The sequence below is a fragment of the Gracilinanus agilis genome, chromosome 6, assembly GCF_016433145.1.
Source record: "Gracilinanus agilis isolate LMUSP501 chromosome 6, AgileGrace, whole genome shotgun sequence".
Lineage (NCBI taxonomy): Eukaryota > Metazoa > Chordata > Mammalia > Didelphimorphia > Didelphidae > Gracilinanus > Gracilinanus agilis.
In genome coordinates this window covers 233,504,247-233,524,776 of record NC_058135.1, presented here as the reverse complement: position 1 = coordinate 233,524,776, position 20,530 = coordinate 233,504,247, and the positions used below count along the sequence as shown (strand labels likewise).

The 20,530-nt window shown below is 39.1% G+C and overlaps 1 protein-coding gene across 1 annotated transcript; it reads left to right on the top strand.

The window, feature by feature from the left end:
• The first annotated feature begins 1,795 nt into the window (after positions 1 to 1,795).
• C6H11orf58 (chromosome 6 C11orf58 homolog) lies at positions 1,796 to 16,558 on the top strand. The gene is made up of 5 exons (XM_044680799.1): positions 1,796 to 2,005; positions 4,994 to 5,077; positions 13,609 to 13,669; positions 14,710 to 14,819; positions 16,063 to 16,558. The coding sequence occupies exons 1-5, from the start codon at positions 1,943 to 1,945 to the stop codon at positions 16,300 to 16,302; spliced, it is 558 nt and encodes a 185-aa protein (XP_044536734.1). The 5' UTR covers positions 1,796 to 1,942; the 3' UTR covers positions 16,303 to 16,558.
• The last annotated feature ends 3,972 nt before the right edge of the window (positions 16,559 to 20,530 follow it).

Here is a 20,530-nt window from a genome sequence, read left to right as displayed (position 1 = left end):
TTTTTCTCCAGTAGAATGTAAGCTTCTTAAGAACAAGGGCTAATTTTATTTTTGTGTTTCAATACTTCGCCCTTAATAAATGTTCCTTGAGGGCAGGGACCTTGCTTTTGCCTTTATTTATAGAGGCAAATAGATGATGCAATGTCTACAATACTGGCCTGGGTGTCAGGAAGACCTCAGTTCAAATCCTGCTTCAGACACTTACTAGCTGTGTGATTCTGGGTAAATAACTTACCCTTTCCCTCTGCATGTTTACCCAACTGTAAAATGGTGATCACAATAGCACTTAATTCACAGGGAGCCTGTGAAAATTAAATTAGATAACATTTAATGCTGCTTTGCAAACATTAAAGAATTATATAAATGCCATTATTACTATTTCTATTCACAGTACTTAACAATGCTGGCACATAGTAAGGACTTAATGCTTGTTGACTATTAGCTAGAGAAGTAACAACCTCCTTGTGCTTGTAAAATGAAGATAATCCCCACCTTCCGGGGGAGAGCATGGATGAAATTAGTTAAAATATGTATAGCAGGGGCAGGTTGGTTGGGTGGACAGAGTTGGAGGCCTGGGGTTTGAAGAGCCCGGGTTCAAATCTGACCTCAGACACTTTGTAGCTGTGTGATCCTGGGCAATTCACTTAACCCCAATTGCCTAGGCATGACCCATTTTCTGCCTTAGAACCAATACTCAGTATTCTAAGCAAAAGGTGGGATGTGTATACACACACACTGGTATATATGATATAAATGTACAACATATACATATATTATATATTAATATTGTTGCCCTTTGCAAACGTTAAATGCCAGACAAGAGGTCCCAAAAGTCAGCCAGATTTTTGAGCTATGTAAAATATCAAACCTTTTAGCTATTACTGTTGAATTAATGCTGGTTTCTTTTATTACCTATTTAGTTGGTAGTTGTTTGTATGCTGTCTTTCCCATCAAGACTGGGAGTCCTTGAGGGGAGGGATCATCTTTTGCCTTTGTATCCCAAGGGCTAGGCAAGTACAGTGCCTGGCATATAGTAGACCCGTAGGAAATGCTTATTGACTGTTTCATCTTCTATAAAATGGGAGTGGAGATGGCCTAGGAGAATCACGGGCTGAGCCTAGGTATCTAAGGCCGGCATCGGCCTCCAGCAGCCTTTGTTGCTTTGCCCCACCCCCACCTGCCGGGAAGCTCGAATTTACTCAGCCTCCAATACCTGTCACCTACCCCAGCAGGTATTCTGGCACGTGCCAGCCTAACTATATGGACATATGAGTAAATGCGTATGACAGTGAGCAGCGGAAGGACCTAGATGGGCTCACTAGGCCGCTGCCCGCCGAAGAAGCCACCCAGGGGAACGACGCAAGTCCCCATCCGCACAAGTTCCAGTGGTCAGGAGCCATTTTCTTTTATTTTTTAATGTTTTGTCGGGGTCCCTGGAGAATGGCCTTATGTCAATGAATTTTAAACCCAAGGGCTTCATAACGACAGCAGAGACAGCCAAGTCCGTGTCTCTGTCTTAAAAAAGAGCCGAGGGGCTACCTCTCGACAGGTGCCGAAAATCTGGAGTCTCAAACGCAGCCCCAAGAATGGCCGGAGCAAGCGGAGCTTCCGAGGGTACTCCCGCCACTCAGCGCGAGAGCGCCGCACAGCTTTCTGGGAGTTGTAGTCCATCTCCCCGCTAATTCTCTTTGTTTCTGTCACAGACGATCGAGCCAGAGAACTACGATTCCCAGACGGCTTCGGAAGGATGTGGGGGGAGGACGATCGTCACGTCGGTCGGCGGCGGGGGCGGGGCGCGACGACGACGCTCGCTGAGGAGGCCCGGTTCGACCCATCCTGAGCTGCGCTGAGCTGAGCTGCTGCTGCTGCCTGTGGGTGCCAGCGGCGGCGGAGGAGGAAAGCAGTGGGCCTCGGCGCTCCCCTTGACGGGGTCGGCGGGAGGATGAGTGCGGCCCGAGAGTCCCACCCGCACGGGGTGAAGCGCTCAGCCTCCCCTGACGACGATGTAAATAACAATGGCGGGGGAGGGGGAAGGGGAAGGCAGGCGAGTGAGGCCTACTCGTCTACTCTAGTCCCAGGCTGGGGTGGCCTGAGGCGGGGGAGCCCCAGGCCCGAGAGCGTAATTGGAAAGTGTGGGCTGAGGGAGTGGCCGCCTCGTCTCCCTTCCTGGGGGTGGCAGGGCTGGGAGCGCCCTATATTTAATTTAGGGCTTTGAGGGACCAAGGGGTTCCCCACCCCGGCGGCCAGGGGCCCGGGCGCGTGCGCCACCGAGCTTCCCCTTTGTGGGAGGTTTGTGTCTGAGGATCCGGGCCAGGAGGATGGGGAGGGGGAGTGCTGGATTGACCCCTGTGAGCTCTGTTCCCTTCTGGGCTTCTCAGGGATGGGGGACATCCAAGGCTAAGCTGTCACGAGTGTAGCAAAGATCTCAGAGCGCTTTTACAGCCGGTCTAGACTTGGTCTGGGTTGCTAAGAGTTAACCCGTGAGAATGCACGAGCTCTGGACGTTTGCATCCTTGCAGTCATTACTGGGGTGATAAGGTCTCTGGCCTTGGCCCCGGGATGGGAGTGAGGTGGGCAGCAAGCCTGGCTCCATCAGTCTTCCTCCCTTGGGTCCATGTGCAGAGGTCCTTACTTTTAGTGCTTCCCTGAGTACTGGAAAACAGTTTATCAGCGCTTCTGTTAGTAACAAATGATACTGTTAGAAGGTGATAGATAATACAATCTTCAGAATAGGGAAGAAATAACTTGTCTGCTTCTCAAAGAAGTGGAAAAGTGTGTTAGTTGTTTTGAAAAATCTCAGGAAGACATGTAGTAAATAAAAATAATGGAATTGGTAGGTGAGAATTTACTGCTGACCTTTAGATATTATTTTGCCTAGAAACGTGGGCAAAGTGGTATAGTGGATAACACTCCCCTCCCAAGTCAAGAGCCCCTGAGTTCAAATCTGGCCTCAGACAATGCCTAGGCTATGTGACCCTGGGCAAGTCACTTAATTCTAATTGCTTAGCCCTTAATCTCTGTGTTAAGAGTTGTTACTAAGAAAGTAAGGATTCAAAAACACGGGCAAGGAAATTAAGGTCAGGTTTGTTGAGCAAACCAGAGTGGAGGCTTGAATTCTTTAATTTTAGAAGATTATTTTGGTGATTTTATGTCTGGCAACAAAAAATTGGAAATGTTATCTTCTTTTTTTAGACCCAGGACTCAGTAATTTATGTAAATATTCCTGGGTTTTAGAATAACTTGGTTGTCATGTTAAAGAAAACATTTCATCTCACCTCTTCCATTAAATATAAAATGATAATTGAACTATCTTATCCTTTAAATTGGAATCAAACTCAAATCAAAAATTTCAATGTTAAAACTGAAAAGAGGCATTACCTACTATTAAAAAAAACCATTGGAAAGTTAATTCACAAAAGGTAAAAGTGTCAACAAACATTTTATTATACAAAAGAATGAATTAAGAAAATGAAAAACTTGGTCACAGTTGGAGATTCAGCTCTGGGATCTTTCCATACAAGCCTAAAGTATAATGTATTTTGATACATTACTGTGGTTTCCCATAGTTGACCTAAGACTCTTCCTAGCAGCATGACCCTGGGCAAGTCACTTACCCCCCATTGCTTAACTCTTATTCCCTCTTCTGCCTTGGAACTGATACACAGTATTGATTCTAAGATGGAAGGTAAGGGTTTTTTTATGTGTGTGTATCTTGTAAGTGTCTAAATTTCTTTTTAGGAAGATAGACTTTTGTTATTTGATAGGAGTCTATACTTTTGAGGAGCCTTACCTGAAATTTTGAATTACTGTAGAATGATAAAGTTTATTAAATATAAACAGATTTTTTTAAACTTATTGATGAAATTAATTTATACTTAATGTTAACCATAAAATAGAAAGCATCATTGTCCAATAACAGGTTTTTATTCTCATTGTGAACAAAATAATTTATGAAGTGATTTCAGAGGGGCAACGAAGATATAATAGGTCCAAATTCAACCATATAGACCTAGAAGTGCCTACTGTTGGAATGTGGGAGTAGACAGAGGGATTAGTTCCAGGTGAGTTGAGTAGATCAGGGAACTCTACTTGGAGGAGATAAATTAATCAGTTATAGGAGAGAAGATAATTCAGTAATCACAAGTAAAGGCTTGGATGTGGTAGAACTAATGATATGGAGACTGGCGAGACAATTTAGTTGATGTTTAATTGACCAGAGGGAAGAATTTGAACCAGAATGTAAAACCAAATTATACATGAGAGTAACTAGTTTCTAGGCAGAGTGAGATAAGAGTGGCAACTTCTCATCTTCTTGAAGGATGTATTAAAGAGAGGTGAGTGGCTGCATTGTGCATTTCCCTTCAGGAAAGTAAGTAATATGACTCTTGAGTGGATTTTTGCTTTTGGTTATAAAAGATTTTAAGAAGAATCAGCATAACAGTGGATGAGGTTAGAAATTAAAGATAATTTTTTAAAAAGTCAACCAGAGTAACTGAAAGGATGTTGATTCCATTCATGGAAATGGGAACATTTTGAAGGGTTTGTGGTTTAGATAATGATGGAGGGGGTATTGTATATTTTATGGTTTCTCTTATTTAAAACATTTTAAGCATTAGGTTTAGGGAAATGAAAAAGCTCAGAGAAGACATTAAGAAGTCAGATGGGAATACAGATTTGGGAGTTACCAAAATCCAAGTGATAGTTGAAACCATAGAAGTAGGTGAAGCTTTCAAAGGAATGAAAATAGAACACAAGCAAAGGAAACTAGTCTGTTGCATATTTTAAGTGTCTTCTGGGTCCACCACAGATGAGAGGAGAGAAGGTAGATGATGCACAAGCCATTTATATACACAGCCAATTTGGTCGTTAGTTTTCATGAGTAAGCTACATAAGAAACTTGAGATGTGAGACTAATTTTTAAAAAAATTTTCAGTACATGTTAATATCCTCTTTCCCTCAAAAAGGAGCCCTAATATGGTAATTTCTTGTCTAGATTGGATCTAGCAACTGGGAGGCAGCCGACCTGGGCAATGAAGAAAGAAAACAAAAGTTTTTAAGACTAATGGGAGCTGGAAAGGTGAGTAAGGTGGGAAGGGAATATGAAAAAGCTGAAATTTTTTTTTAAATAATATCTTTTTTAGTGGAAAACAACTTAAAATTTTAGGGCGAAAACAGTTTGCTTAAAAGGAGGAAAGAGCTATTGCTTTTCCATCTCATTCTTTTGTATCACGTTAGCTAATCAGAAACGTCTTCTTAAATTTTGAGGAGGAAACACATGGGAAATTTGTTGGGAATAGAGCTGACCTGAGAATGAGATCCTTCTCTGTTATGCCCATATTTTAAATCGTGGGATTATTTGATAGGTAAAAGTAAAGTTAAAAGGATGAAGTGGCAGGAAAAAAAAAAGAGAAATGAGTCTTTCCTGAGAAACAGACCAAAATAGTTTTGTGAAGGAATATATGGGAGTATTTCATATAATGCTGACTAAAACGTTGTAGATATCCAGGTAGTATAATGAGTGGAGTACTAGACTTTGTGGTAAAAAAAAATCTAGGTTCAAATTCTGCCTTTGACAATTTGTTTTGTAACCTTGGGGAAGTCTTAACTTCTTTCAGCCTCAGTTTCATTATCTGTAATAGCATCTCCCTCTCACAGTGGTTATGAAAATTAAATGAGATAATATAAATAAAGCACTCTGCAAATCTTAAAGTGCTATAGAAATGTTTGCTATTCTGTTGGAACCGTACCAGTCCTACAAATTAGATGGTACTAATTTTACCAAAAAAAAGTTTTAAAGCAATTTTCTTGCTTTATCAAAGTCAGCTAGAAAGGCTTCTCTACACTCTACACCTTGTTGGCCTCTAAGGGATCTGCCATTAAAAAACCAGTGCACAAGAAAACAAAAAACAAAACAAAAAAAAGTGTACCACCCTCCCCCATTACATTCTGTCAAGAAGTATCACAGCCTTCCCACTCCAGTATGGGCTACAGAGATGCTTTGCTCTACCACTGCTCCCAAGCATGCCTCTTTTTTCACACTGAGTTTCAGAGCAGGTGGGAGGAGCAATAATTAAATCCTCACCTCAAAATAAAACCACTTCATTCACTTTGTAGCTCTAATTTTTACCCTCAAAGGGAGTAGTGGCAGCTCTATATCTTGCATTCTTTGCTCAGCCTCTACCTAGTAAACCACAAGGTAGATTGGCAACTGGGATGGGGGGGATAAGAGAATTGGATGGAAGTGAAGTATATAATTGCAGATAGATTAATATCCTGGGAAGTCTAAAATGGACACCTAGAGTTCAAAAAGCCCATTAAATTATAAATCCCAATAACTTAATAGAGCAACCATTCAAGGTGTATTCTTTACCTTCCCCCTACTTCTAAAAAAATTCTGCAATAACTAACTTGGGGGAAAAAAAACCATTTATAAGAAGCTAAAAAATAACCTTCAGCTGATAATATCTATGATATTTAGGAGTTATTCCTGCCTGCAAACCCTCTCAGTGTCCATTCATTTCTGAATTCGTGTAAATTTATTTCTCCCCCCCCCCTTTTTTTATTTATTTATTTTTGTGGTTTGTTTTGGCTATTTTCCCATAGTTACATGTTTCATGTTCTTTCCCTCTCCCCCAAACCCTGCTAATTCCCTTTAGCCGACGCTCAATTCCGCTGGGTTCTACATGTATCATTGATCAAGACCTAATTCCATATTATTGATAGTTGGACTAGAGTTGTCTATCGTCTAGTGTCTACATCCCCAATAATATCCCCATCAGCCCATGTGTTCAAGCAATTGTTTTTCTTCAGTGTTTCTCCTCCTACAGTTCTTCCTCTGAATGTGGCTAGTTTTCTTTCTCATGAGTCCTTCAGAATTGTCCTGGATCATTGCATTGCTGCTAGTAGAGAAGTCCCTTATGTTTGATTGTACCACAGTGTATCAGTCTCTGTATCATGTAAATTTAACTACTGTAGTGTCATATGGTATATCTCAGAATCTTACATAACCATGTAAGATAACTTTTTTGAAAACGGCACTTTTTAAAATCAGCAATAGATATGGCATTTGTGACTATTTGGCAGTCAGTTGTATGGTTTTAAAAGGTAAACTATAAAAAGTTAGCTTTGAAAGCATATCTGTTCCTTTATTTTCATCAAGAAATATTTTCAGTATGTATTCATATATCATTCTTCTAAAAATTGTAGAGATGATAAACTGGGCATTTGGGTAGTATTAATAGTTGTAGATACTACCTAATAGTCTGGGAATGGAGAGAGAGGTAGCCAACATCTGTGAACTTCTCCTTCTTTTGGAATCTTTGTCTTTTTGAGATATATTTTGACAAGTGACCCCTGAATACCTTTCAAATCATGTTGCCTCCACATCACTTTGGTATGTAGTGATCAGGTTAAGCCTCTCTTCCCAACTTCAGTCTTTCCAAGTAATCCATGTCCTCATTGGGTACGGAAGTCATCAAGTCCAAATGTGGTCGTTCACTATTGTCTTTGTATCTGGCGTGTTCTCCATTTCATGGTGGTAAACTGGCTTAGCTGGATCTCAAAACCAAGTCTCATTCTTTTTTTTTTTTTTTTTTTTTTTAATTTAAAAGGTTTTCCACTGTCTAGTGAGTACAGATAGTCTACTATCGTTTTCCTTAATTTTCTGCCATAAATTGATACTGCCTTTAGCTCCCATGTTTCTCTCTATATAGTAAGGAGGCTGTTTGTTCTCAAAAGCAATTTTGGAATTTTTAGCTATCTTAGTGTAGCAATTACTTTGTGTCCACATTGAGTCTGTATCTTACTGTTGTCCATTTCCCATTTTTCAGCATCAGCTTATTTGGAACTGATGTATCTGCTCAAATTTATAATGTTTTCGAATTTGGTATTTACTTTGACCTTTGCTTTAATCTAGTCAGTAATCTCACTGAACAGATTGCTGATTCACAAATGACTGCTCTATATAACAAGTTCCATTTAGATACAACTTTGTCTTACTTAATTTAGAGCAGAAATATTTGTAGAAAAGAATCTAAGATGTAGTCAGTTTCATTTTTTGTGATGCCAGTTGATACTTGCCATATCCAGTACCTTCTAGTTGCCTTTTTATTTTTTAAAAAAACCCTTACCTTCCATCTTGGAGTCAATACTGTGTATTGACTCCAAGGCAGAAGAGTGGTAAGGGTAGGCAATGGGGGTTAAGTGACCCAGCCCAGGGTCACACAGTTGGGAAGTGTCTGAGGCCGGATTCAAACCTAGGACCTCCTGTTTCTGGGCCTGGCTCTCAATCCACTGAGCTACCCAGCTGCCCCCACTAGCTGCCTTTTTAAAAGCAAGTATTGATGGTATACTGGGGTACAGCTTCTGAATAGTCTGCAAGTCTTTTGCTTTTTTGATTTCTTAATATCAGATTTTATGTTACAACATAGTTTTTTGCTACCTTCTCTCAAAGCACCTTGTTTCTGAAGTCCTATAGTATCAGGATATTAGTTCAGTTTGGAGCATCTTATTTATAGAGAAATTAGTTTTTATTTAGAGACTCTTATTTAGAGAAATTAGTTTTCTGCAATAGATGTTAACATATAGCAGTTATCTTGTGTTGATATGTTTGATTATGTTTCTCACAGCCAATATAAGACAAGAGACTAAGTGTCCAAAAAAATCGTTTCTTGTTACCTTTAGACAAATAGTAAAACCAAGTCCTTGATTGGCTTCTCTGAGGAAAACTGAGAACCCTCTAAGCTATAACCTCTTTATATCGTCCGATTTTAGTTAAAAGTAAGATATCAGTATGGCTATAGTTTGTTTACTCGGTGCTTCAGTTGTTGGCTTAAAGAATTACATATTAAGGCCAAAAGAATAAAATTAATGTTTGTAGGCAGACTAGAACTATATTATCAGAACACTTTTTACTCCTTTTCCTCCCATTCTCACTTCAGAAGCCGAAAGGGGCCATGAAAACCAAAGCACATTTTGCAGTTTTATCCATTTGTGGGTTGCCATAAAAGAAAAAAAAATTAGTCTCCCAGTGGTAACCCTTCTTGTAGATAGTTTAATACTGGACCTTTTATTGGTTAATGAATAGGAAGGACAATATAAAAAGACTTGGACAATAGAGTAAGAAAGTTGAATTTTAGGTTAATTCTAGACTATTCATATATGGTATTGGTTTTAAGAGCAAGCAAAGATAGCATTAAAAAAAGAATCCTTAGTTGTAAAATTACTAAATAATTTTCTTACCAACAGTATGCAGCAATATATTTAAATTTTCATTCATTATAACCAACCAGGTTTCATATCATGTATGCAAAGCAAGTTAAATATTAGAGAAAACTATCAATGCATCATTAACATGCGCATTTTTCAAAATCATCTAAGATCATAGAAGTCAATGCAGAACAGACTTTAGTAAAATCTTACATCCTAACACAGAAGTAGAAATATATAAGGAATCTCATTATGACAGGACAAGAATTAGATGGATTAACTTTGGAAATGAAGTCAAAATATTATTTGTTGGTGACCTAATAGTATACCCAGAAAAGTCAGTATTAATGACAAATGAATTCACTAAGATTAAAGGATTTTTAAAACTCATTTACATAATTTGTTAAATCCCTGACTTCATCAATGTGGGTAATCCCCCAGAAAAGCCATATAACAGCCCTTCTATGCCATCTCCAGCCAAGCAGAATTTGTCTTTGTCATCTAGCAAATTCTCCCCAGGCTGAATACCTAGAGTGCTAAGCTCCCTTCTTCTAGATCTCTTGAAATATGGACATAAATGGAGTGCACAGACTTCTGATTAACCCTTACTTTCCCTGTGCGGCATTCTTATTTTTAAACAAGTAATAAGGGGAAACACCTTTTAATAGAGAATGAACTGGCACACATGATCTTACAATAACCACTAAATAAAGTTCCACCAACACAAATCACAAATCAGTTGTTTCTTAGCTAAAAATCATTCCCATGGCCAATATCTAATAATGAGCTTTTCAGACAGACTTCGTGCTTCAAGATAATTCATTGGTATTTGAAAGGAGGAAAATCCTGACAATTTTTTCCTAAGTGTCTTCACAGTAGGAGTTAAATAATGATACATTAATTAAAATATTAAAATTAATTAAAATTTTAAATTTAATAAATTTATTTTAAAAATAAAAATAAAATTTTAATTAATTAAATTAATTTAAAAAATAAATAATTTAAAAACAGGAAATAGGTTGTTTATGAAATACTCAAAGTAAAAGACAATAGAATGAGAATAGTGCGTATACTACAACTGTTTTTAAAGAAATGTGAGAATTGGGGGCAGCTGGGTGGCTCAGTGGATTGAGAGCCAGGCCTAGAGAAGGGAGGTCCTGGGTTCAAATCTGGCCTCAGATACTTCCTAGCTATGTGGCCCTGGGCAAGTCACTTAACTCCCATGGCCTAGCCCATACCACTCTTCTGCTTTGGAACCAATAAAACAGAAGGTAAGGGTTTTTTTTAAAAAAAGAAAGAAAATACGGGAATTAACAGGCAAAGAACTATGATGGAGACTATCTCAAAGAATTGAAAAGTAATAATATAGACCCTTTAAAGCTTATAGGGTATGGGGCAGCTAAGTGGCACAGTGGATAGAGCACCAGGCTTGGAGTTTGGAAGATCTGAGTTTACATCTGGCTTCAAGACACTTTCTAGGTTTGTGACTTGGGCAAGTCACTTAATAACTCCATTTGCCCAGCCCTTGCCCTTATGGTTTGAGTTGCTATTAAGACAAAAGGTAAAGGTTTTTTTTTTTTTTTAAAGTGTATAGGGCACATAGTATACATTCTCATCACCCATGGGAGGTAGGTGTTAAAAGTATTATCCCAGTTTTACAAATGAAAAAATTGAGAAATTGTGGTCCAACAGGTGGCAGAACCACTAAACTACACTGACTGACATTTTGTGCATCAAATTCCATTTACATAGGTAGTTGGAAAACATATAATGGAGTCTCTTGATGTCTAACAATAATAATTGTAAATGTTGGTTATGATGGCTTTCCTATTCATTATAGACTTTGTTGACATTGCACATTAAATCCGATGGGACATATCTATCCTTGTCGATTTACAGTTCATCCTGACATAAATAACACTAGCTCTACAATATGAGTCTCTAGGAGAATATTTGTTAACCTAGTCAGAGTTCAGAACTATTTTAGCAACTGCCTGTATACAGAGAGGGGAGACTGTTTATTATTTTATTAATTGTATTACAAAATTTAACAACCAAATAAACACATAAGAAAGAATAAGAAATTGTTTTTTAATGTATAGTGTTGAATTAGGAATCAGTGAACCCTGGCTTCAATTCTTATCTTTATACTTATAAACTCTTATATACTTATATCATAATTATATTACTATATAATTAGTCATCATTATATATACTATAATGCTATATTAATTATAAATATACAAAATATAGTAAACCATAAATATAATTATTTTATATATATTATATACTTATTATCTCTATTATATGCTTTTAAACATAAGGCAGTTTCCACATCTGGAGTTCTCTATACTTATTGAACCATAGATCCTTTACTTATTTAGGTGATAAGGAACATAATTTTACATAAAACCTTTACGATTGGGCAAAGGTAAAATTATTGAATTAACAAACAACTCCATAGGGTGTTTATGGGGTTGTTCTGGTTTTTGTTGGTTTTTTTACATCCATGAGAAATTAAAACATTACAAATAATGAAGTTCTCTTGTGGGATCCCCTAAGATAGAAAAATCAATAACAGAAGGGGAAAAAGTTTAGGTAAAATGTTCTGATTGATAATATATTGAAAATTAAACTGTTTAAAGTATTAAAACTCTCTTTAAGTGGTTAGGCTGTAGGAACCTTTACCTCCTGAACATGTCAGAATGTGTAACGTGCAACAATATATTGACAATATTGCAGCTGTATTCTTTTAGAACATCACTTTATGATATATAGATCTCTGTCCTTCATTCCAGGGTGACAGTCTTTCAAAAGAAGCATATGAAAATAAAGAACTAAAGTATGTGGTGACATTAGCAAAGTAGGATAAGTATGAGAGGAAAATGTTAAAAAAGACTTTATAAGATTGAGAAGGTAGAAATTTTAAAACACTAGAACCTGTTAAGGAGTTTTGATAGTTTTGAACCAAAATGATTGTATAGACAGGTTTAAAGAATGGCAAAAAAAAAAAAATGGGAATCAAAGTATTCTTTAGCTTATAGATCTAGTTTATAGGCTAAACTGTTTTTTTTTCTTCAATTTAAGTTTATAGTTTTAATATATTGGATATATGTTTTTAAAATTCTGGGGCTTCAGTTTGTTTTACTGCCTTTACAACCTGACCTGCTCCTGCTTTTTCTATATTCCATATCCTTCTCCTTGCACTTTGGGCCCCATCAATATTGGCCTAATCCATGGTCTGCCCTTATGACACTCCATCTTCCATCTCCATGCCTTTGTACTGGTTCTACCACCTACCTAGAATGCATTCCCTCCTCCTCATCTTTGCTTATTGGGATCCCTGATTAACTTCAAGACTCCACTCAAGTAGCATCTGATGGCACCAGATAGTCACTCCCAAAAACTGCCTTTGGGGTTAGGGTGGGATATTCTGTATATACTTGGGTATATACCTGTTACTTCCCACAATAGAATCTTAAGGTCCATTAAACCAGGGACTTTCATTTTTGTCTTTTTATTCTTGGCACTTAGTACAGTGCATGACACATAGGTATGCTACAATCAAGGCACTGAACTAGATGATTTAAGGTTTTTCCAAGTTCCTATAACGGAAAGGAACAATTTTTTATGTGTCAGGTACTGATCTAAGCACCTTACAGATCGTTCATTTAGCCCTTAATAGCAAACCTAGGAGTGCTCTTTTAATCTGTATTTTATAATTGAGGAAACTAAGGCAGACAGGTTATGTGATTGTCTGGGGTCACACAAGCTAGTAGTCTATTTGGCATATTTGAATTCATGTTTTCATTTACTCCAAGCCCAATACTCTATCCACTTGGGTGACTCGGTGCATAGAGAGCCAGGCCTGGAGACGGGAGGTTTTGAGTTCAGATCTGGATTAGGATACATCCTAGCTGTGTATGATCCTGGACAAGTCATTTAACTCCAATCATCTAACCCATATTGCTCTTCTGCCTGGGAACCTATACTTTGTATGGTTTCTAAGACAGAAGGTAAGATGTATTTTTTTTTTAAGTTTGGGAAATTGTAGGTAAAAATCATTACATTTAACTCTTATTTAATAAAGAAATTTTTAACTTTTGGTGGGCTATGCTGGTCTGCAAATTATTAGGGTTCTCTATATGTATTTATGACCAAAATTCACATTTTATGTTTTGCTTTGAGTCTTCAAACAAAAAAGCTTTAGATGTTTTTTGAATGCAGATTTTTTGGGGGGCTCAAAAGACTCTGGGGATTCTGAGTGATTTAAGATTTTTTTACATATCAGAACACAATTGTGGATATCAGAAGCATTCTAATCTACATGAAAGATTGTGTGTGTGGGTGTGTATTTGTAAAGCTATTTTAACAACTTCTAATTTTCCATCTTTTAAATAGAAAGAACACACTGGCCGTCTTGTTATAGGAGATCACAGGTCAACATCTCACTTCAGAACAGGTAAGAATGTAAAATTAAAATGAGGCATTTAAATTTAGTGATATCAGAAGTGTACATAACTTCTAATTGTGTGGATTAATTGGATCTGGTGACTTTACATTTCAGCCAATATGCAGTTCCTTTAAACTTTTTTAAGTATGAAAATGAAGGTGGTTTTTGTACTTTAGTTTTATTATTTTGCCGTGCTAGTGTATTTATTCTTAATAAGATCATTTTGATGTTGATTTTACCTACATAAAGGAGATTCACTGTCATTATTGAGTGTCTTGCTTTCTTTTGCCATTACATTAGTACCTACAACTATAGTTCATAGTAATCATAGTAAATTCATAAAATCATAAGTTTAGAGATGGGAAGACACCTTAGGAACCATCTGAGCTAACATTCTTATTTTATGCATGAGAAAATCTAAGTCTCAAAACATGCAGTGACTTGCCCAAGGTCACCACAAGTGATAAATAGGGTTTGATCCCAGGTCCTCTGTCTCTGAACCTTTCTGTCATGCTGTCTGCCTCCCAGCAAATTAAATTAGTCTTCTAATTAATATCTAGACTTAAAGTCTAAAGAAAAGCTCTAAAAATACTCCAGAAATTAATATGATTGTCAGGTTTTAGGGGGCAGGGAACTGATTTATTAAAATTGTAGCATGAGTTTTGACTTGAACAAAACTATGTACGGAGGATACTAGTTTAAATACTGAAAAATGAGGTCTAGTGAAAGAGTACAAAAACTACAATCTCTTGATGCCTTGTTTGCTTACTTAGAATTGTTGGGTTAAACACTTTGAAATTGAGAATGTTGGTTTAACAACAATTAATCACCAGTGTGTACAGTGAGTACTTTGATAGTCCAATTTGACACTTCTGATTTATTGGGTAAGTGTTTGTGGAGTTCGAGTACATCTACAAAGTTAAAATTATTAAATCATAACTTAAAAATCAGCCCTGTATATTATAGCCATCTGTATTATGGTTGTTTTGTGTAATCAAATGTTTTTATTAATTTGACTGAAACATAACCAAAGTACACTGGACATGCAGGGGAAGAAGACAAGAAAATGAATGAAGAACTGGAGTCTCAGTATCAACAGAGTATGGACAGTAAATTATCAGGGAGATACCGGCGACATTGTGGACTTGGCTTCAGTGAGGTAGTGATTAACTTATTTTCATAAATGGGGAAGACATCATCTAAGTAGAATTGATGAATGTTGATCAATACTAATCTGGGGATTGCAAGATTGTTGGCGATACAAAAAGAGGTTCAACTTGAATCGATTCACATGAAATGTTACTTCTACTATTTGTACTATTTTTTTTAATGGGTTCCTTCCCAAATAATCTAGAGCAGTAATGCCAAACTAATAGAAACCACTTCATACATAAGGATCTCTGTAGGCCATGAATTGACTTAGAAAACCACACATACTTAGATATTTTTTCATTAAGATATCAGCACATGAAAATCAGATAGGAACTACATTTTAAATTTTATTTGGGCTTCACTCTGGAGTATTATGGACCAAATGCAACCCTCATGTTTGACACCTCTGATCTAAGATTGTTTTACAAATCGATAATTTATCTCTATGCTCTGGAATTTTGCAGCTAAAATGCTTTAGCATGTAGATTTCTAAATATGTGCCCACAGGAATCCCTATTTATTAAGCAGCCCTATTTCTACTTGAGTTTGACAGCACTGCTCTAGATAAGACACCAACTAATTAGGTCATATTTTTTTAACTAGCTAATGAAGGTTCCATTTTGTGTGTCTTTTGTCCCTCTTGTGTCACTCTTAAGTTCCACGTAATCCTGAATATTATTTTAAAGCTGATAGGGTTGATCAGTGATGTGTTTGTTATGGTCTTATGACTCAATATCTACTGTTCGATTACCAAAAAGTGGCATTTTATGACAAATAGTTGGTGCAGTAGATAGATTGCTGGGCCTGGACTCAGGACCTGAATTCAAATCTGGCCTCAGACACTTAACTAGTTGTGTGACCATGGACACATCGCTTAATCCTGTTTGCCTCAGTTTCTTCATCTGTGAAATGAGCTGGAGAAGGAAATGGCAAACCACTCCAGTATCTGCCAGAAAGATCTCCATCCCAGATGGGGTCAAGAGTCAGACATAGCTGAAACAATTCAACAACAGTTAATGCAAATAATTTTTGTTAAAAGATTTAATTAGCATAATTAAGCTAAAGTTAGTCCTTTTTTGTCCTTAAAGCCATTCAGAATGAAATAATAACTCTGAAAAAGGAAAGCAAGTTAAATCTTTGGCAGAGATTAGGTCCTTTCCTTCTTTCTGTCAGACTTTTCAGATTCCTATATTGTATCTTTTAACACAAGATCCTATTATGAAAAGGACATACCTTTTTTTAATTTTTAGTTAGAGGATCCTGATGGGGAAGGTGATGCTGCTGGAAATGATGATGACGATGACGATGATGATGACTCACCTGACCCTGAAAGTCCAGAGGACTCTGAAAGTGATTCAGAGTCTGAGAAAGAGGAATCTGCTGAAGACCTACCTGCTACTGAACAGCCAGAGGAAGTGGAGGACCCCAAAGCTAAGAAGGATGCAAAGAGCAATTACAAAATGATGTTTGTTAAGTCCAGTGGTTCATAACTCCGAAAGTGTGATTAGTCTTTGTATTCAAAGTAAGCCTTATTGTTATAATGCACAGTGGAGGACTGCTTCTATAGCACAGACCTTTGTATTATAATTTTAAAAAAAGGCCCTTTTAAATAATTACAAAGAGTGTTTGCTTTCAGATGCCATGGATTACAATTTTATGGGCATGATTATATCCATTTTTGTAAAATATAAGAGTTGCATTGTACAAAAGACAAATAAATATGATTCCCAGCTTCCTTTCACATTATCATCATCTACCCTCTAACTACTCCCTCTTCACTTTTTTTTAATCCCCTTCTAATGAAATTATGTGGGGAACATTGTTGAAACTTCTTAGTACTGTTTCGTGGGTGTTTCTGACAGTTGTATGTTCCTTTTTTTTTCTTTTTTTTTTTTGTCCCTGATGTTTTCTCTTATAAAAGTTAATTTGATAATGTGATGGTGCGTTTATGAGAAAAATACCTCTTTAATTATAATACTTTGATGTAGTAGAACTGTTCATCATGGAAATTTCTCCTGGCATTGATACTATATTATAATTATTATTATTATTAGCTGGCAAAAAGAATGGGTCTTTAGTTTATTGTTATTTTTCTAGCTCTACTCTTCTTGGGCCCAAAGAATTGTGGCAGTAGATTCTATTAGGCTGGGATAACACTGTGCTAGCCCCAGTGAAGGGGATTTTTTCAAAACAAGTAATAGTCCTTTACAGTGATTTGGCCCAACATACAATGTATTGCATACTGTAATATCTTGCAGTAAGTAGTAAGTTATGTGACAGAATTAAGTGGATCAGAAAAACAAAATTAATTTCTTTTAAAGAGTGACAGCAAAATTAAAATTGGATAATTATTTTAAAGTCATGGGAGGAGATGTTTCCAATATTTTTTTTTTATCATTCTTCTATTGTCATTCTCTAAAACTTAAAAAGCATCAGATAGTTTGGTAAAGCTTTACTAAGCTAGAGACTAAAACAATGTGTCCTCTTCCAACTAACTGTTTTGGCTTTTGTTTTGTTTTTTTAAGTTCTTTTCTAATTTCATTGGGTTTTTTTCTGAGGGTAGAACAACCTCATTTAGAAATAACTTCTGTTTTTTGTGCTGTATGATTAAGAAGCACTTTGACATGATTTCATTTGCTTCTTAAAATACTTTTATGATTTAAATAATGCAGATATTTTCTATCTGGAGAAATTGTAGCCTAATGAGGGTAATTTACCTCTCTTGAAGTTAATGGGAGTGTTAGAACTTGGTCCACACCTTTCTATTATGTCTCTCTGTTAGCTACTGATTGTAGCGAGTAAAAGAGAGATCAGTCAGGAATAATGGAAAAAATTATTTAATTGGCTTTAAAAAACAATAATCCTTAAATCCTTGGGATTGATACTATGTATTATTGGTGGTTCCAAGGCAGAAGAGCGGTAAGGGCTAGGCAATGGGGGTCAAGTGACTTGCCCAGGGTCACATGAAGTGTCTGAGGTCATATTTGAACCCAGGACCTCCCATCTCAAGGCCTGACTCTCCATCCACTGAGCTACCCAGATGCCCCCAATTGGCTATTTTCTTAACAGGATTTTGACTTCATTTTTGAGCTGAAAATTTTCCACTATTCCAGTGGAGATATTTTTGTCACTATCAGTCACACAGAGATACTTAGAAAAGCCAGTTCCCCTCTTCTTTTTGGATGAGGCTTTATTTTCCAGCTTAAGTTTATGAGCAGTTACTGTTTTTAAACGAGTTGTTCAGGTTTGGTTTGGTTTTTCCCCCAGAACTTGCTAGATGACAGTGAGTAGAGCCTGGGCCTGGAGTTGGGAAAACTTAAGTTCAAATGTATCCTCCGGCACTAGCAGTGTTATATGAGGTGAGTTGCTTAACTTCTAATTCTGCCTGCCTCAGTTTCCTCATCTGTTAAAAAAAAAAGTAATAATAGAAGCTACATCACAAGATGATGATGGTCAAATGAAACGCGCTTTATAAAGCATTTAACACCGTGCTAGGCATACAGGCATGTTTCCTCTCCTCACTCTTGGGTGTAGCCACCAAATGGCTGCATAATCTTAGCAGGTCTCTTCACTTCCCTGGATCCGGGGGTCAAAGTCATCTGCAGAGGCAGAGGCACACTTACCTGGGTGTTGTGTTTGACCCCTCTGGACTAGACCTTGAGGCTAAAGTTCACATTTAAATTTCATACTGATAGAAAAAAAGGTTCTTTGGTCCCTCTAAAGGTGTAGCTTCTCCGCTGCCCCCCCCTTAGCCTCTGCATTTCAGTGAGCTGCCAGGCTGGGGCTGCTCAGGCAGCCTGGTGAAGCCAGTGGCCCTTTTACCTGAAACTGCTCAGCACAACATGTCGAAATAAAAACATCAATTATAGGAACATAGGAAAACCTCATTAGAAGCACCAGGGCTCCCTGCCCTCACGGAACTTGCCATCCAGGAAGGGTTCTAGGGGGCCCATGTGGACTTGGCAGAGGATCCGGACAAAAATGGAGACACGAGGGACTTGGGCTTCCCGGAGAGGCCTGAGCTGAGACTAAGGGGAAGGCTCCAGGGCTTTAGTGTCACAGGTGTTTGGTAGGAAATCTTGGAGAGCTGCTCCTGGATGGGACCCAGCAGGCAGGCCTGGAGGGCTGGGAGGACCCCAAAGGCACAATGGGGCAACCAGGCCGCATGGCCCAGCGGCTGCTCTGAGTTCTTGGGAGATGGGGATGGCCTGGAGCCAAAGGCCAAGGATAGCCAAACTTCGGTACTTGGCCCACCAGCTGGGAAGGGGGGGAATTAAAAAAGAGCCTCAACTTGATGTGGTTGGTACAAATTATCCTAGAACTCCCGGTGGTACAAAGGGCTCTCCCCAAACTCCTGCACTGGTCTTGCCCCAGAGAAGCAGCTACGGGGGTTCAAGGGCATACCTAAGGCATCTCTGCAGTTTATTACCCACCTGGGGCTTCCAATGAACTGTCAGCCGGAAGATGAATGAAGCACTTGGCAAAGAATGGGAAAAGCGTCATTTCAGACCCATCTTGCCCTTAAATCTATACTATGTCAGGAAATGGGCATAACGTAGACACGGGTGACGGAAGAGTCGCCATCAAGGCTACTCCATGTTCAACCGGAAGCCCTGGGGGGGGGTCAGAAGGACCAAGGAGCCCCCCCCCCTTCCCAGCACTGCCTCCTCGGAGCCTTTCCTCGCAGAGGCCTCCCCTACGTTGGGGTGGCCAAGCCCCACGGCTCCCTCTGGGAAGGCTGGACCCAAACCAGACACATCCCACCTGGAGATGTTCTCCAGGTTTGGGGGGGGTGGGGGGCGGGGTTCCTTTTTTTCTCTGGCATATACAAACGAAGGGCTCCGGAACAGAAAACAATTCTGCCCTCTGGGCGAGTCCTCGTCCCAGCCGGCCTTTTCTCATTTAAATGGGCCCAAAGCCTCCCGCCCTGTAGGAGGATCCGCTCCAGGAAGCACCCCCAAAGGGCCACAGATTCGCCCACGCGCCGCTCTGCAGGGCCACGTTCTCGCGTCATTTGAACTTTTTCTGGTAATAGAAATACCCCGTCAGTGTCCTTTTCTGCGGATCAGAGCCTTTCCTTAGGGGGAATGTTTATTATCGGGTCCAGTGTTCCCCCGTCTCATTCCAATCCATTTTTTTTAGCGCTTTCTCCGCCGTTGTCACACGAGCCTGCCCTGACTCCCGGCAGGCCAGTCCTCGGAGCCTTCCGCCTGGGACGGAGCCCTGGTGGGGTGGGTGCTGCCCCCGCAACCCCCCACCCCCCGCTCAGGCCCCTCACCAGCGGCAGCACCTCTGACCAACTCATTTCTCCTTGTCTCGCCAGCACTTTGCTCAGAGCAAGGCTGAATCCATGCTGACCAGCCCTGGCCCCGCTGATGGACTGTCAGAGGCGGGGCCCCGCCTTCTCCAGACGTCTCACTTCCTCCTAAAGCCCCTGCCTGGGCTCTGCTCCGGGACCAGGGAGTCCAACTTCGCTCTTCTTTCGGAAAAGAAGCGTCCGAAGGCCGAATGCCCGCGCCCCAGGGAGGCTTTTCTCTAAGTTCCCCCCACACACACACACACCCCAGATCCCCGCGTGTCCGCCTGGTGCGCGGAGCCTCCCTGCCCGGTCAGGCTGCCGGCTGCTGGCCCCCACCCAGAGACAATGGGCTCAGGACAGTGAGCAGGAGGCCGTTTCCCCCTCCTGCACGTGATACAGATTTATTTTAGACCCAATAA

Excerpts from the sequence above, each read along its gene's own strand:
- C6H11orf58 (XM_044680799.1), top strand. The coding sequence starts at position 1,943 with ATGAGTGCGGCCCGAGAGTCCCACCCGCACGGGGTGAAGCGCTCAGCC. Across the intron at positions 5,078-13,608 it reads GACTAATGGGAGCTGGAAAG|AAAGAACACACTGGCCGTCT; the intron begins GTGAGTAAGGTG and ends TCTTTTAAATAG. Across the intron at positions 14,820-16,062 it reads GTGGACTTGGCTTCAGTGAG|TTAGAGGATCCTGATGGGGA; the intron begins GTAGTGATTAAC and ends TTTAATTTTTAG.